This window comes from Herpailurus yagouaroundi, unplaced genomic scaffold (assembly GCF_014898765.1).
Source record: "Herpailurus yagouaroundi ecotype Mexico unplaced genomic scaffold, PumYag 214, whole genome shotgun sequence".
Classification (NCBI taxonomy): Eukaryota; Metazoa; Chordata; class Mammalia; order Carnivora; family Felidae; genus Herpailurus; species Herpailurus yagouaroundi.
In genome coordinates this window covers 2723147-2741453 of record NW_024412445.1, presented here as the reverse complement: position 1 = coordinate 2741453, position 18307 = coordinate 2723147, and the positions used below count along the sequence as shown (strand labels likewise).

The 18307-nt window shown below is 49.6% G+C and overlaps 1 protein-coding gene across 1 annotated transcript in view; it reads right to left on the bottom strand.

Moving 5' to 3' along the window:
• Window positions 1–18307, bottom strand: part of ABCA13 (ATP binding cassette subfamily A member 13) — a 412425-nt gene that overhangs the window by 332387 nt on the left and 61731 nt on the right. Inside the window, exons 10-15 of the mRNA XM_040455040.1 lie at window positions 16568–16767; window positions 12443–12570; window positions 11671–11771; window positions 10655–10822; window positions 9109–9314; window positions 7315–7454 (exon numbers count right to left, since the gene is read on the bottom strand). Coding sequence (XP_040310974.1) covers window positions 7315–7454; window positions 9109–9314; window positions 10655–10822; window positions 11671–11771; window positions 12443–12570; window positions 16568–16767 — 943 coding nt within the window. The remainder of the gene's footprint in view (window positions 1–7314; window positions 7455–9108; window positions 9315–10654; window positions 10823–11670; window positions 11772–12442; window positions 12571–16567; window positions 16768–18307) is intronic.

Here is an 18307-nt window from a genome sequence, read left to right as displayed (position 1 = left end):
ACAAAAACCAAACACAAAGACCAAAGAGGGTGAAGCCAAAAGGACCAAAAAAGAGGACATGTATGGACCAGCTCATATTTTTGACCATATTGCTATTATTTGACAGGTTTCGAAAACTTGGGCTGAATGCCCAAGAGGTAAAACCTCGCAGATGGAAAGGACGAGACAATCATCAACTCAGGAAAGACAAAATGGCATACAAGAAAGCGTACGTATTCACGATTTGCCACACGGTTGAGACACGAGCACTATTCACGTGGAACTAGCTCCCTAAACCCTTCGTGTTGAATTAGCCAGAATGTGATAAAACCACATTGGTAAGATGGGGAAATAAACCCATATGGAAAAGAGGGACACATAGAAGGAGTAGCCAGCCCCCATCTGGCTCCATCGGTAGAATATGCAACTCTTGATCTCGAGGTTGTGAGTTCGAGCCCCACATTGGGCGTAGAGATTATTTAAAAAATGAAGTCTTTAAAAAAAGAAAAAAGAAGGAGTAGTCCTCACCTTCCGTGTGGGAAGTCAACAAACAGTAGCTCACTATTTAAAAAATCAAGCATTTAGGGGCGCCTGGGTGGCGCAGTCGGTTAAGCGTCCGACTTCAGCCAGGTCACGATCTCGCGGTCCGGGAGTTCGAGCCCCGCGTCGGGCTCTGGGCTGATGGCTCGGAGCCTGGAGCCTGTTTCCGATTCTGTGTCTCCCTCTCTCTCTGCCCCTCCCCCATTCATGCTCTGTCTCTCTCTGTCCCAAAAATAAATAAACGTTAAAAAAAAAAAATAAAATAAAAAATAAAAATAAAAATAAAAAAATAAAAAATCAAGCATTTATAGGTCAGGCACTGTATTTAGAAAGACACAGATCAAAATGCCGAGCTGAATGAGGTTGCCTCACTGGAATGCGAGAGAGTTGAAAAGAGGACCTCTGTCTTCATTGTGTCCCATACTTGACCTTTTAACCTTATTCTAAGTATTAATTTGATACAACTAAAAATTAAATTAGAAAAAAATCTCCTCCTCCTCGAAAGGTGGACTCTGAACTCACGCCCCTGAATGGATTGCTTCTGCCTTGTGGAAGCACTTTCCTCTATGGCGCCTGATGCAAAAGAGCGCGCTCCCGGCACACCAGGGAACACACACTTTAATGTTTATTCTTCAGTGTGCTTCACATGCAACACACTTCACACACTCTGCTAAGAAGTCACTTGTTAAGTCCTCATATGATTGTGCCCACTTATGGGTGACGAAGCTGAAATTCCCAGCCTGATGGCCAGTCGGTGGCAGAGCCAAGGCATGAAACTAACCAGGTTGCCTCCAACATCCAAGTCCTTTACCAGCTCACTCTTCACCCCCCAAGAGCTTGCCAGGACTCAACCGCAAGCCACAGGCGGAAGCCTTGCTCTGTCATCCACGGGCTGGGGACACGCACACCACCCTTGAACAAGAACAAGAATGGGCAGTTCTGCAGATGGCAGGGCCAGACTGTATTAGCCCAACCTTTCCACTAGAAACATCTAGAAAAGATAGATCATGTATTTTAAAGATTTTTAAAGTCATTGAAGGCATCAGACAACTTTCAAGGCCATGAGTATTTGTGGGGCCCAGATCCAAAAGGCAGGTGAAATGAAGCCCCCTAAAGCCACTTCTCCATCCAAGGCCACGGCTCCTTCCAAAAACAAAGGTAAGGGCTAAGGGGCTTAGAAGTGAACGGGACTTTCCAAAGTTTCACAAAACAAGGAGAGAAATTGGAATTCAGGGCCAGGAAGGAAACAATGTCTTTGGTCAACACCACAGCGTCATGTTGGGAACTCAAAGGTCTACATTCTAGCAGTAAGAACAGACGACAAACAGGTGAGATCTCAGACACTGACACCAGGCTTCAAAAAAAATGAGGCAGCTTCCAGCTGAATTAAGGTGAAATGCCCCCCCACTCTAACTGCCTGTTGAAATAAACAACCAAACAAACAAAAAGCCTATCTGAAGGATGGAAAACATCCAGAGTATCAAATTACCTCCATAACTTTTAATACATAATGTCTGGAATAGAGTCAAAACCAAGCACATAGGGGCACCTGGGGGGCTCAGTGGACTTCAGCCCAGGTCATGATCTCACAGTTCTTGAGTTTGAGCCCCACATCGGGCTTTCTGCTGTCAGCACAGAGACTCCTTTGGATCCTCTGTCCGCCCCCCTCTCTGCCCCTTGCTCACTCACTCTCTTTCTCTCAAAAATAAACACTGAAAAATAAGTACATAAAAAACATAAGAAGTGATACAAAGAAGAAATTCACACAATAGAAATAGATACTCAAGAGATCCAATTATTGGAGTTATCAGGCATGTTTTTTTAATAAAACTTATAAAAATATCAAATTGAAACTCTAGAACTTATTGCAATAACTGAAATTGAGAAGTCAATGACTAAGCTTAATGGTAGATGAAATGCATTCTTAAGAAAGGATCAGTGAAGTAGAAAATAAGTCAGAGAGAACTGTCCAGACTATACCATAAAGGAAAAAAAGGACAGAAAAAAAGACACAGAAAAAAAAGTAGAGAGAGAGAGATCCTTTTTGCCATTTCTTCTTCTTTTTTTTTTTTTTACTTTTTTTTAATGTTAATTTATTTTGGGGAAGGAGGGACAAAGAGAGAGAGAGAGACAGAATCTGAAGCAAGCTCCAGGCTCCAAGCTGTCAGCACAGAGCCTGACGTGGCCACTTCTATTCAACATAGTACTGGAAGTCCTAGCCATAGCAATTAGGCAAGAAAAAGAAATAGAAAATATTCAAATAGGAAAGGAAGAAGTAAAATTATCCTTGTTCACAGATGACATTATCTTATACATAGAAAATTCTAAATATTCCACCCATCCACCCAAAAAACATGTAGAAATAATAAACAAACTCAGCAAAGCTGTAGGATTCATAATCAACATGCAAAGATCAGTTGCATTTTTTTTTTTTTCTATTTTTGGGACAGAGAGAGACAGAGCATGAACGGGGGAGGGGCAGAGAGAGAGGGAGACACAGAATCAGAAGCAGGCTCCAGGCTCTGAGCCATCAGCCCAGAGCCCGACGCGGGGCTCGAACTCACGGACCGCGAGATCGTGACCCGGCTGAAGTCGGACGCTTAACCAACTGCGCCACCCAGGCGCCCCATCAGTTGCATTTTTAAACACTACCAATGAATAATATGGAAAGGAAATTAAAAGTCCCTTTGTTGGCTCAGTCAGTAGAGAATGAGACTCTTGATTGTGGGGTTATGAGTTTGAGCCCAACATTAGGTATAAGGATTACTTAAAAATAAAGCCTTTAGGGGCACCTGAGTGGCTCAATCAGTTAAGCACCTGACTCTTGACTTCGGCTCAAGTCATAATCTCATGGTTTGTGAGATCTAGCCCCACATTGGGCTCTGCACTGACAGCATGGAGCCAGCTTGGGATTCTCTCTCTCTCTCTCTCTCTCTCTCTCTCTGTCCCTGCCCCACGCATTCTCTCTCTCTCTCTCTGTCAAAATAAATAAATAAACTTTAAATAAAATTAAAAATAGGGGCGCCTGGGTGGCGCAGTCGGTTGGGCGTCCGACTTCAGCCAGGTCACGATCTCACAGTCCGGGAGTTCGAGCCCCGCGTCAGGCGCTGGGCTGATGGCTCAGAGCCTGGAGCCTGTTTCTGATTCTGTGTCTCCCTCTCTCTCTGCCCCTCCCCCATTCATGCTCTGTCTCTCTCTGTCCCAAAAATAAATAAACGTTGAAAAAAAATTAATTAAAATTAAAAATAAATAAGTAAACAAAGTATTTTTTAAAAATGAAAGGAAATTAAGAAAACAGGTCCATTAACAATAACATCAAAAATAATAAAATACTTAGGAGTAAATTAACCCCAGTGACATCCCAGCCGAGAATTCAGACTACAGCAAATACTAACATTAATACCAATACAAATGATGTATATTTTTTCAAATGTAATTATGTATTTGAGAGAGAGAGAGAGTGAGTGGGGAGAGAGGCAGAGAGAGAGAGAGAGAGAGAGAGAGAGAGAATCTTCTTTTTACATTTTTGTTATTTTTTTTTTGAGAGAGAAAGACAAAGTTCGAGCAGAAGAGGGGCAGAGAGGGAGGGAGACACAGAATCTGAAGCAGGCTCCAGGCTCTGAGTTGTCAGTGCAGAGCCCAATTTGGGGCTCAAACTCGTGAACCATGAGATCATGACCTGAGCTGAAGTTGGACACTTAACCAACTGAGCCACCCAGGCGCCCCAGAGTGAGAGAGAATCTTAAGCAGCCTCCAAGTTCAGCACAGAGCCCGATGTAGGGCTTGATCCCACGACCCTGGTACCTGGGATCATGATCAAGAGTCAGATGCTCAACCAACTGAGCCACCCAGACGCCCCAATAATGTACATATATTTTTTTCAATGATATATATTTTTAAGGCAAAGACAATGCTAGAGAAAAAAAGGAAGTATCATTCCCTAATGTTAAAAGAGCCTATCTGATAAGAATATATGTCAGTTCCAAACTTTTTGTACCTAATGATGTAACTTAAATGACATAAAGCAAAAGTAACAATGCTAAAAGGAAAAGAGACAAATTTACCACCTTTGTGGGAAATTTTACCTCCTCTTTATCAGCAACTGATAAAACAGGCAGATAATAGGTAAGCCACAGAAGATTAACAAACTTGACCTAATTAATACCTATAACTACTACACCCAACAATGACAGAATTGACGTTCTTTCGAAAAGCACATACATTTAGCAAAATCACCTGAGCCATAAAGCATATCTCAACAAATTCCCAAGACTAAAACATTGAGTATGTTCTTTCATTAAATTAGGCTAGAAATTCAGAGGGCTTTTTTTTAAGTAACTCGAAATGTCCCCAAACGGGGCATGTTAGTGGAAATTAAGCAAAACACTGAAATCATAATAAATTTCGAACTGATTGATAATAAAACTATGACATATTAGCTGTGTGGAATATATTAGAGCTTTGCATGGAAGAAACTTTATAGCCTTAAAAGCAGTTATTAGAAAAGAAGAAAACCTGAAAATCAAGAAGCTAGCAAAAGAACATCAAACTAATTTGGTAGAAAGAAGGAAATAATAAAGATAAAGCGGGACATTCACGACATAGGAAATGAATCAGGAAAATCCATGAAACAGGAACAGAGAATCCACAAAACTCCATTGTTTGAGAAGCTGTGTTTCTGTAATGGAACACGCCTTCAGGCAGCATGACCCCCCACCACTGAGGATTGTCCAGACAGAAGTGAAGCCCACAGGGCCAGAATAAGACTTCCTACAACTGTGTCCTGCCTTTGACACCTGGAGTTCTGTGATATAATCCTGAGCCTCGATATTCCCATCTGAAAATGAAGTCAAAATGGAACCCAACTCAACGGTTCACATGAGGGTTGGATGAAACAATTCATACGAAACACAACAGAGGTTGGTGATTCTCAACACTATTGAGACTTCCGGACCCAGGCTTCCCACTGATACTGAATATCACTCTTGTAGCCTGTGTTTCTGGAAATGATCCAGAGCAGACGATAAAAAGGAGGGCAAAGTAATGGCGTCGAAGTTACGGCACAGGATGAACATCCACCTGACCGAGGCGGCTCAGCCATCAGCCCAGCCAGGCCGCACCAAGTACAGAGCTCAGTGCGCCCTGCAGCACATCAGAGACCCGACGTGCGGCCAGCGGGTTTGATGCCAACACCCACAGAGAGGGGGTTCTCTGCCAGCCTCTAAAAGCAGCAGTTTGAGTACGGAGATTCCTCAAAAACTTAGAAAATAGACCTACCCTACGATCCAGCAATTGCGCTACTAGGTATTTACCCCACAGATACAAAAATACAGAAATCAAGGGGCACATGCACCCCGATGTTTAGAACAGCATTATTGGGGCACCTGGGTGGCTTAGTTGGTTAAGTGTCCAACTCTTAATTTCAGCTCAGGTCATGATCTCACGATTTGTGGGAGGGGGCTGACAGCGCAGAGCCTGCTTGGGATTCTCTCTCACGCTCTCTCTCTGCGTCTCCAACATTTTGTGTGCATGCGCTCTCTCTCTCTCTCTCTCTCTCTCTCAAAATAAATAAAATGAACTTAAATAAAAAAGATTCATAGCAGCACTATCAACAATAGCCAAATGATGGACTAAGCCCAAATGTCCGTGGACTGATGAATGGATAAAGATGTGGTTTACATATATTCAATGGAATATTACTCAGCCATCAAGAAGAATAAAATCCTGCCATTTGCAAGGACATGGATGGAGCTAGAGTTTAATGCTAAGCCAAATACATCATCGGAGAAAGACAATTACCATATGATTTCATGCATTATGTGGAACTTAAGAAACAAAACAACAAGCATGGGGAGAGAGAGAGAGACCAAGAAATAGATTCGTAACTGCAGAGAACAAACAGATGGTCACCAAAGGGGAGGAGGGCCGGAGGATGGGGGAAACAGGCGATGGGGATGGGGGAGGGCACGCGTGATGAGCACTGGGTGACGTATGCAGGTGTTGAATCACTACATTGCACATGTGAAATTAATGTTACACTGTATGTTAACCAAATGGAATTTAAATAAAAGCAAAAAAAAAAAAGCAGCCATCTGAGGAGGGAGGAAGGAAAGATTAGGTGGACATGGCCACAGGAAAGGAACAGGATACTCCCCTCCCCACCCCAAGTGGAAGCAGCAGGGGTCCCGAGGGGAGGCTGGAGCGCGCACGACACACGGATGACCAGAGCAATCCGGTCCCCAAAGAGAGCCAGACACGGATCGCCATCTCCCGACCAGGAAGAGTCAGAAACACCAGCCCCACCCTGGTGGCGTCTTCCCAGTCACTCTCAGGGACAAGAGAATGACTTCCTGGGGGTGATGCAGCCGCAAATTCATAAAATCCATATTCGAGGCGATTTTTGGTGTTGAGGACGTTGCGGGAAGAGGGGAGCTGGCTGGACGGGGGGTGCTCTCCCCAGTGTGCAGGGTGAGTGACAGGACCCCACGGGTGGTACATCTGCACTCCTCGAGGACCATCACACCTGGTCTGCACACACACATGTTCCTCAGCTGAACTGGGACAGTTCTGAGAGGAAAACCAGTCACCAGCGGAAACTTCTGGCATAACCAATCACACCAGGACCCCTGGTCTCACTATAACGGATGGCAGAGGCTCAAATGTGGCCATCACAATGGCAAATTGTACCTGGCCAGCCTCTGCGTTTAGGTCCCCTTTGTTAAATAGGGGTGTCCCTTAGGAACAACATTGCTCAAGGGCGCTCCAACGGGCCTGCAGGGAGCACCACGGACTCACCAGATAAACCGTTCTGGACACTTTCTGGCGCATTCACGTAACGGACCAGTTCACAGGTCTTCCTGATAAACCCCTCAAAGGCTTTCCAGTAGGATGTTTCTTCCAGGGACAACTGCACCTGCTCCAGACTATGAAACACCCTGCGACCAAAAAGAATCCAGAGAAGGCTGACATGTGATCACTGTTTTCCAGAAACAGATCGTTATAAATTCATCCAAACGCAAATGTACACAAGTGCCCGGCGGTCCACTCATGTCAGAAATTAGAACCTTTGCAATAGTTTTTTTTTTTAATGTTTATTTTTGAGAGAGAGAGAGAACAGGGAAGGGGCAGAGAGAGAAGGAGACACAGAATCCAAAGCAGGCTCCAAGCTCTGAGCTGTCAGCCCAGAGCCCCATGTGGGGCTAGAACCCACGAACTGCGAGACCATGACCTGAGCCGAAGTCGGACGCTCAACCGACTGTGCGACCTAGGCTCCCCAATGGTTTTGTTTGTTTGTTTTTTTTGCAATAGTTTTCTTGATAGGTATTTTATTAATTGCCCCATCCTGATTTGAAAAACGAGGGAAGGGGCACATGGGTGGCTCAGTCAATTAAGTGTCTGACTCTACATTTTGACTCAGGTCATGATCTCACGGTTCGTAAGATCAAGACCACTTTGCACTCTGCAGGATCAAGACCCTGCTTGGGACTCTCTCCCTCTCTCTCTGCCCCTCCTCTGCTTGCACTCTCTCTCCCTCTTAAAATACATAAATAAACTTAAAAAAAAAAAAAAAGGGAAAATCTTTCACAATAATACAGGAAATGTAAGGCACAGCAAATCAAAAGAAAAACAAAAAGACATATGACATCCTCTGGGAGGCTAAGAATCTCATGGAAGATTAAGCCAATGGCAAAACATTAAAGGAACTGTTTGATATTTTGTATTTTTAAATGCTTTCCAAAAGTACCAAAGAGGTTAATACTTCTTTAGATAAAAACAAAAAATTAGGGGCGTCTGGATGGCTCAGTCAGTTAAGTGTCTGACTTCAGCTCAGGTCATGATCTCAGGTGCCTGGGTTTGAGCCCCGTGTCAGGCCCTGTGCTGACAGCTCAGAGCCTGGAAACTGCTTCGGATTCTGTGTCTCCCTCTCTCTCTCTCTGCCCTTCCCCTGCTCATGCTCTGCATCTCTCACTTTGAAAAATGAATAAATGTTAAAAAAAAAAAAAATTAAAAGGGACCCCTGGGTGGCTCAGTCGGTTCAGCACCTAACTAAGCTCAGGTCGTGATCTCACAGTCCATGAGTTTGAGCCCCGTGTCGGGCTCTGTGCTGACTGCTCGGAGCCTGGAGCTGCTTCGGATTCTGTGTCTCCCTCTGTCTCTGCCCCTCCCCCACTCAAGCTCGGTCTCTTTCTCTCTCAAGAATAAATAATAAACATTTAGGGGCGCCTGGGTGGCACAGTCGGTTAAGCGTCCGACTTCAGCCAGGTCACGATCTCGCGGTCTGTGAGTTCGAGCCCCGCGTCGGGCTCTGGGCTGATGGCTCAGAGCCTGGAGCCTGTTTCCGATTCTGTGTCTCCCTCTCTCTCTGCCCCTCCCCCGTTCATGCTCTGTCTCTCTCTGTCCCAAAAATAAATAAAACGTTGGGGAAAAAAAAAATTTTTAAATAAATAAATAAACATTTAAACAAAATGTATACGTCCCCCTATTCATAGAAGTAGAACACACCACGCTGATCCATCACGTCAGAGAAGCAGGGGTGGGAATCACGTGGCTTCCAACTGTTTGCAGGTTTCCCATCTCACACAAACTTACGCTGCGGCGAGAAGCTGGTCCTCACAGTCACCGGGAAGGTCATTGTTCCCAGGTGAGCCGGCAGCTCCCAGCACCCGGAAGAGCCGCGTGCAGGACAGGCCCATGTCCGCCAGCTGTGTCTCCACTTCCTGCCAGCCCAGAAACCCTCCGGGTACCGAAACTGGCGTATCTGTGAGCCCAGCGATGAGTTCTCGCAAAAGGCGATCCTTCACAGGAAAAGAGAATGTTTGTGATACACCAGTAAGGCCAGTGCGGGCACCAGCGAGGCAGCCCGCACCCAGTCTCACTTACCAAGGGTTCCTTTGTTGTTGTTGTTAGTGTTTATTTATTTTTGAGAGAGAAGCAGAGACAGAGAGGGGCAGAGAGAGAGGGAGACACAGAAGCCGAAGCAAGCTCCAGGCTCTGAGCCATCAGCACAGAGCCCGGCGCAGGGCTCAAACCCACGAACCACAAGATCATGACCTGAGCCAAAGTTGGACGCTTCACCAACTGAGCTGCCCAGGTGCACCAGCAAGGGTTCTCTTGACTGTGAGTCCAAGACCTTGCCCTGCAGGTGTCTGATAACCTAAGCGACCGTCCTAGACTTGAGTCTTGACTCGTGTCCAACCGAAGAGACCCCAAAATCAAAGCTCATCCAGGAATCGAGCAGAAGGGACCCACGTGTTAGCTAGTCCCCTGTGGCCCCTCCTGGACCGGCCTCCTGTCACTCTGCTCCACAACTAAGAGAAGCTGAGCGTTGGCTCCCATTAACCAACAAAACGCACAAGGGCATGTGCGCATTCCAGTCCTACCCTTGCCTTGGAGCGGCACCGCAGGAAAACAATGAACCAGGTAATCCTGACACCAAAAGGCGAAGGGTGTCATAAGTTTTCGTGCCCATTGAGAACAACATGGATTGCAGGTGACATAATCAGCTTTACGAACAAAGAGCCCCCCCACCCTGCACCCCACGTCTGGAGCGCTCGGCAAAGGGCAGGAACTCGGGAAGAGCACCTTAGCTCCAAGCTGACGATGATGCCCAAGGACCCTCCTCCGCCCAATCTCCACATTTGCAACCAGGGACGGAGCAGGACAGGGAGCCCAGAACCCAGTGAAGCAGAGCAGCATGGTCTGAAAGTTCGGGGTGCTCTTGGGGAAACCCGCCTACTATTGAGGAGATTTGGGCTGGACGGATGGCACACAACACCTAGTGTGGCCAGACAGCAGGGACGGAACACAGGGGTGGCCGGGATCCGGGATGTAGGATCTAACCTGTAAAATAAACCCATTGGATGGGGCACGTGGGTGGCTCAGTAGGTTAAGCATCTGAATTCAGCTCAGGTCATGATCTCGCGGTTCTTGGGTTCAAGCCCCATGTCGGACTCTGTGCTGACAGCTCAGAGCCTCGAGCCTGCTTTGGATTCTGTGTCTCCTTCTCTCTCTGCCCCTCCCTCACTCATGTCCTGTGTCTGTCTCTCTCCGAAATAAATAAACATTTCAAAAACAATTTTTTTAATAAAATAAGCCCATTGGTATCCATGGACAAGATCAGACCGTGGCTACTTACAGCGTCCTCTGCTGACCTCAGTAGCTTGTTTAAGACGCTGCTCTTGTTGAAGGAGTCCTGGGGACACGTCAGCCCCCCAAGGCCCTCCCAGACACCAGGACACAGGAAAGCCTCCCTCCCAGACAAGCTGGCGTTTAGGCACCTGTCGGCGGTATCCTTCATCAAGAGCTGAAAGGTAAAGAAGAGAGGGAGAGGGGACACTTAGAAAAGCTTACACTCGCCCTCAAAGGGCTGGGGAACCACAACCAGTAATCTATAGCAATTGGGGCTCCTGGCTGGGTCAGTCAGAAGAGTACATGACTCCTGATCTTGGGGTTGTGAGTTCAAGCCCCACAGTGGGTGTAGAGACTACTTAAAAAATAAAGTCTTTAGGAGCATCTGGGGGGCTCAGTTGGTTGAGCACCCACCGTGGCTCAGGTCATGATCTCAGGGTCCCTGAGTTCTAGCCCTGTGTCGGGCTCTGTACCGACAGTGTGGAGTCTGCTTGGGATTCTCTCTCTCCCTCTTTCTCTTCCCGTCTCCCACCTGTGCTCTCTCTCTCTCTTTCCCTTTTTCTCAAAAATAAACATTTAAAAAACAAATAAATTCATAAAGTCTTAAAAAAAAAAAAGAGGTGCACCTGGGTGGCTCAGTCGGTTAAGCATCCAACTCTTGATTTCAGCTCAGGTCATGATCTCACGGTCCATGAGTTCGAGCCCTGCATCAAGCTCTGTGCTGACAGGGTGGAGTCTGCTTGGGATTCTCTCTCTCCCTCCCTCTCTCTGCCCCTCCCCTGCTCACTCTCCTCTCTCTCTCTCAAAACAGATAAAAATTTTAAATCTAAAAAACTTACAAATTTAAATTAAAATTTAAAAAACTCTGTAGCCGTCAACATATCAAAATAAAACAAAGTTCTTTGAAACCTTGCCCGTTTTGCTAGCACAGCTCACAGCAGGGGCACAGCTGCAGTCTGCAGGATGTTCTTGCATGGTTTACCAAAACTGTCCATTTATAAGCCTGCCGGTGCCCTGCTGTACCTGCTTCAGCTCCCAAAAGAACTCGCCCTTTTCCAATTTCGGGTGGTCGGGTCCGCCCAGTTTGGAGTTGTTGGCTGATCTCTCCAGGCACACGAGGACTTCTGTAAGGTCGACAAATTGATGTATCAGCACTCCTCTAAAACGGGCTTCTCTAAGCCTGATGTCTACACGGGGCTGTGAATAACACACTGACTTCTGCAAACACGCATTTCAGCAAATCACGCACATTCCCAAACATTTTAGTATCTCCCCCGGGGTAGGAAAACCGAGAAAAATGTACTGCAATATCATTTCATGCTTCCCAAAAGTGCCTGAGGACAACATCACGGTTATAGGGGGTTTTACTCCAGAAGCAACATCTGTCCTCATTTCTTTGTCCACCGAGAAGGCTCCAGTGCACCTGGTGTCACTTTGGACAATACCAGTGGTCAGCAGAAGCTCAAAGAAGGGCTTTCTGGGGAGGACAGGAAGGTGTTCCCTCTGCCCAACGCCAAGGAGCAGGAGCGGGGCCAGAACAGTGATCACGCACGCGTGCACTCTGGTGCATTTCCAGCTGAGCACCGCAACAGCGGACGAGGGCGTGAGTGGTGCTAGGAAATTTCCAGAAGGACGCAGAGCTCACTGCCGCATTTCCAGCACCCCAGACGCACCAACACTGGGGCCCCTTCCCTCCCAGCTCCGCAAAGTCGTCGGGCGAGGTCAAGTCTGCTTTTCCGCCAATGTCACGCAGGCTCCCAGCAGGAAGGTGACAGATGACCCCACGCCAGTTTACCTTGGACAAAACGTAAACGCTGGGCTATCGCGTTCCTGAGAGCCCCGTACAGCAGAAGCAATCTTGTCCGAGCCGGCCACGGGGGCAGGTTTCGGAGAACATTCTCCAACTTCTGTAGATACAGTAATCTGGGGGCAAAAATTAAAAAAAAAAAAAAAAAAAAAGATGAAGATGGGCACAGGGTGCCAGCCGGGGACATAAAGTTCCACTCACGGGAAGATATCCCCCTGCTTCGGGAGCCGTCTTCACAGACCAAAACCCCGGCTTCACTGCAGGCTCTCGATGGGTTGAGTCGTGGGACAGAATGTGGATTAAACATTCTCTTTACCCCCAAACAGGAAAGTTCACTCCTACCTAGTTGCACGCGGCAGAGGCCAGAGGTGGAATAAAGCCGAAGGTGAGATTTAAGACCATTTGCCTGGGGGCACATGGCAGTCGGTGAAGCGTCCAGGTGAAGCGTCCAACTTCGGCTCAGGTCATGATCTCAGCGGATAGAGCCCGCATGGGGGCCTGCGCTGACAGTGTGGAGCCTCCTTGAGATTCTCTCTCTCCCTCTCTCTCCGCCCCCCCCCCACCCCGGCTCACGCAGTTCGTGAGTTCGAGGTCTCGGCTGTCGGCGCGGAGCCTGCTTCGGATCCTCTGTCCCCCCCACCGTGACTCTCTGCCCCTCCCCACCCCCGCTCTCAAAAAGAAATAAACATTAAAAAGTAATCATGAGGGGCGCCTGGGTGGTGCAGTCGGTTAAGCGTCCGACTTCAGCCAGGTCACGATCTCGCGGTCTGGGAGTTCGAGCCCCGCGTCAGGCTCTGGGCTGATGGCTCAGAGCCTGGAGCCTGTTTCCGATTCTATGTCTCCCTCTCTCTCTGCCCCTCCCCCGTTCATGCTCTGTCTCTCTCTGTCCCAAAAATAAATAAACATTGAAAAAAAAATTAAAAAAAAAAAAAAGTAATCATGAAAAATAAAAGCATTTGCCCGGAAGCCTCCACTTATCAGGCAGAGGAAATTATGTTAAAAAGAGTGTCAGAACATCAAGATGTGACTGGTGGGGGCAGGATCCATCAAAAGCGAACTAGCAGCAGCTGTAAGATTCTCGAAGGTCCAGGGAGGACCGCCAGCCAGGCCACTGGGTACCAGCGAGGTGGGGAGAGGAGGCAAAGGGGAGTCCACTCTCGCAGACACAGGAGCAACCCAGGCGACCAGCTGCAGAGGCCACGCTCCCTGGGAAGGCAGGCAGTGGCTGGGGGTAGGGAGGGGGCGAGAGGGGGCAGGGCGGCAGGGGCGGGTGGGTGGACAGGCTGTGCAGCTACCCCAGGGAGCCGGAGATCTCTCCCTGCCTCAGGGGCTGCCTGTTGCACAAGGAGGATGCCTCACTGGGGAAGAGGGGGGAAACAACCCAGAGGAGCCGCTGGAAAGAGTCTGCAACGATAGGAGCTGAAATTGCAAACAGATGTGGAAGCAAAGAGCCAGATGGGGAGTCACAGTGGGGGGGTGGCAAGTGCCCCAGCAGGCGGGCACCGACCCTCAGGCATCTATGCAAGCACACGGAATCTTCCGTGAGCTGGGAGGAGAGGCCCAGATGCTGCCGGGGGCACCCGTGCCAGGCATCTGTGGCCGCAGCCCAGTGACAGATGGCACATGCCCCCCCACCCCCAGCCCCGGCCCCACCTGGCCCCGTGCCCATGCCGGCTAGCCTCTCCCGCATCTCATCGCCCTGGGGCAGGAGGTCCTGCCTGTAAAGCCGGCATCCTCGGTGCCCAGAACAGGCGTGGGCCGAGGGGTTTCCCACTTCTTCTGGCTGGAAGCTGTGACTTGGAAGAGAAAAGGTGTGAGCAGTCACCAAGAGCAGGCTGGAAGTAACGAGCTGCAGCGTCCTGGACCACAGGCGTTGGACGGGGGCTGCGGGGTCCCACTGAGGGCGGTGCGGGTCTCACGAGGACCTGGAGGAGGAGGCCGTGGGCGAGTGAGGGGCTGACACACGGAGGGGCGTAAACTAAAGAGCAGCCACGGATGGACAGGGGGAGGCAGCCCCAGACACAGGTCTGAAAGGACAGAGAGCGACAGACGCAGCTAAGGACGTGCTGGAGGGCGCCAGGAGAGGGCGCCAGGAAGGGGTCAGATGCCAATGCACAGCACAGGACAATACAGGGATCTGAGCCACGGTCACTCACGGGTGACACCCGCCGCTGCGGGGCTCACGTCTACACCCCAGGAAGCAACCCACTGCAGACACACAGGATTCACAAGACATGACAGAACCTAGAAGGTCTGTAGGAAACTCAGCGGGCCTGTAAAAGGGAGGATGGAGGGAAGGGAGGTGAGTTTAGGAGAGAGAAGACAATGCTGGGCGAGGTGTCGGGAACGGGCCGGTGCCTGTGAGCAACGGCTAAGTGTGCCATGTTCCCACCACGGGGTCTCCCTGCCTGGTCCGCTGCAGCCATCCAAGGGGGACAGATCCTTCCTTAGAGCTGAAGGCACGGGGCTCCTGGGGGGTCTCGCGTGAACCCTGCAGCGGACCAAGAGCCCGATAACCAGAGAGGCACCATCAGGGTGGGGAGGTAGCGACCGGGCGGCCACCAGTGCGAGGGTCACAGACGACCATATAACAGATGTGCATGCAGAGACAAAGGGAGGCTTGCCCAGTGCACACAGCAGCCGGTTCCCACCCTGAGTGGGGGCAGGGAAAGCATGGGCTGTGCACACCTGGTCCTCCAAGAGGGTGCAGTCCCTCACGTCTCCAATCCCTGAAGGAGCTAAGAGCCGGCGTCTCCTGGGGCTCTCTGTCCCCTGGGCCAAAGTGCCAGGGCGTGCGTGGGAGGGTTGTAGGGCCATTAAAGTGACGTGCTCCATCGCTAGTACCGGGGCAATCCCTAAGGTAAATCAGGAAAGCAGACCTTCGACAACAAGATCCTGCTTCCTAACCGGGTTCCAGAAAAAGGCAGAGGGGGCTGGAAGTGCGTCCAGTTATGCACGTGTATGTCACGTGGGTCATGAGAACACGACATGGCCCGTGCAGTTCTGATCACACAATCCTCCCTTCAGGAGGCACAGGAGCAAAACTTTCCACGACCTGTAGCTTGAAACGAACCCTTCTGAGACAACATTGAGGAATCTTTTGCTCTCCTCCAAGGAGAGTCAACGCAGGATTGCAACCAGGTCAAGTTACCGCCAAGGACGGGACCCACTAAAGACAGAGGTCCAGTGTCGCAGCAGAATCGACAATCCGTGAGTCAATTCTGCTGATCTCAAAAACGAAGCAGCCACAAGATCTACCTTCTCCTGCTTCCGACATATTTCTGGATCTTATGAGAACATGTTGACAATACAAAATTTCAAAACAGCTATGAAAACAGTTCCTTACATGAAAGGACTTCTACCATGTTTTTGCTCGTTTTTAAAATTTTTGTTAATGTTTATTGTTTATTTTTGAGAGAAAAAGACAGAGAGAGACACACAGAGTGTGAAAGGGAAGGGGCAGAGACAGAGGGAGACACAGAATCAGAAGCAGGCTCCAGGCTCTGTCAGCACAGAGCCCAACACGGGGCTCGAACTCACGCCGCGAGATCATGACCTGAGCGGAAGTGAGCCGCTTAACCAACTCAGACACCCAGGCGCCCCTTGTTCATTTTTTTTTAATTTTTTTTAACGTTTATTTATTTTTTTTTTTTGAGACAGAGACAGAGCATGAATGGGGGAGGGTCAGAGAGAGGGAGACACAGAATCTGAAACAGGCTCCAGGCTCTGAGCTGTCAGCACAGAGCCCGACGCGGGGCTCGAACTCACGGACCGCGAGATCATGACCTGAGCCGAAGTCGGCCTCCCAACCGACTGAGCCACCCAGGTGCCCCCCCTTGCTCATTTTTGAACAAATGTCAAAGACATAACACCTGAAATCCAGACACCTTCCCAGACACGTCCCCCCTGGGTGGTTTTCTGCATCTGAACTGATGGGACGACCACAAACAATTCTGGATGGCCCACTATACAGTTGCGTCTCCCAGCTGCTAACTGGAAATCCTCCGTGGAGCCACGGTTTTATGAAAGTCTTCTGTCCCTGTCTCTCCGTGCACTCTGTAACGTTCCGGGTTGCTAGCCCAACCAGTAATCAAACAGGAAAATATGTCTTACGTCTTTGGAGATGAATGGTCGCCGCTGGGGTCATCTGCTGCCAAGCCGTCGCTCAGGATGAGAAGGAGAGTGTGCAGGGCTTCTAGCACCTTCCGGGGCTCAGTCTCTTCCACAAACCGATCGCCGAGAGCCTCCAGGCTGCGGGCAGCCCCTTCGAGCACCTTCTGAAGCAGGCTGCCTTTTTGCCACTGATCGAACACCTTCACGTTGGGAAACGAAAACACTATTATTAACAATAACGCGTTATTGTTGATGGCATGTGCGTAAGAAATATTAACGGGGCCTTTGAGAGGACGGACAGCCCATTTTTACGATGCTGGCAGACTGGCATGTCTGTCAGTTGCCTTACAATTTAATTTCTGTTCAGAACTGGAAGATGACGAATCGCCATCGATGGAGGCACACGGCCCTTTCGCGGAGGTGCCATCTGTCCTGCCCTCACCCACTGCCATTTTTCAAAAGAGAAAGCGACAACACACATCGTTGAACAGGACCCGGATGCCCCAAAAGCGAAACTGACACGTTTGAAATGCGTGCCATGGTGGGAATGCGTTGCCATACTTAGCGATTCCGTTGTAACGAACACAAGGTTACTCGGTACCGTTCTGCGTCGCGGACTCGGGGATCACAATACTACAGGCAACTCGTATTGCCGTTTCTCATCGACGTGCCAACAGAGACACTGCGTGTCCACGTCACGAGGATCGTGAACACTCGTGTGTGCTGAATAACCCTTCATTAACCACGGGGGCAGGCCGCCCAGACAATGCACAAAGTGCACGTGTCACCCAGCATGCTGGCGCTGGTCGGCCCGACGCTGGCCCTCGACCCTTTCCGTGCCAGATACACGGAGTGCCACCCGGTGGATAACCACGCCTGCATTTCGGTAACGATCTTGTATCTACTATTGGAGATTTTGACCCTTGTCAGTAATAGGCATTAGGAAACAAACAGACCAAGATACGTGTCCTGTGAGGAAAAGGTAACGTAATGTCCATTGAAGTGAATGGAGGGTACTGGCACCCAGGCCCTGCTTCACACTGTATCCACGGCTCGCTGAAGAACACCCTGCCGGGAATTCGCCAGGCTCCCCCCCACCGCTGGCCTCCAAGCTGTCGGTATGTGATCACCCCCGCACTCCGAGCCACACCATGGCGTCCACGAAAGCAGGCCACCGCCTCTTTCTCCCTGTTGGTCAACGTGAGAGTAAAGGGACAGGCCGTGTGGCACCCAAGCCCTCCAGGGGCAGGAGCCCAGCATCTGAACACCCACAAAGGGCACCCGGCGGCCCCGTGGAAATCCCACAGGCCAGAAGCAGACTCTTCCCATCGTGAGCGCATGTGTCTCACCAAGACAGGCTTTCTGGTGACATTTGTGTGGACGCATCAGCGAGCTGAGGCCGATGGGTGCACGTGGGAGAAGGGCACATCATGGGCAGGACACACGATGAAAGAGGGAACAACGTATGGGGAAAGCAAGAGGATCTGCGGGCTTAAAGCTTCGGTGAGAGAGAGCAGTGAGCCGCGTAGACCTGCGCGGTACTCTAGTCCACACTTACACCGCGTGTTACCTACTCCACTAAAACCGAAGGGGTGCCAGGGCGGGGAGAGGGGGTTGGTGCACACAGGCGGTGAAGCGTCCCACTTCAGCTCAGGTCTTGATCTCACAGTCTGTGAGTTCAAGCCCCGCGTCAGGCTCTGTGCTGACAGCTCGGAGCCTGGAGCCTGCTTCCGATTCTGT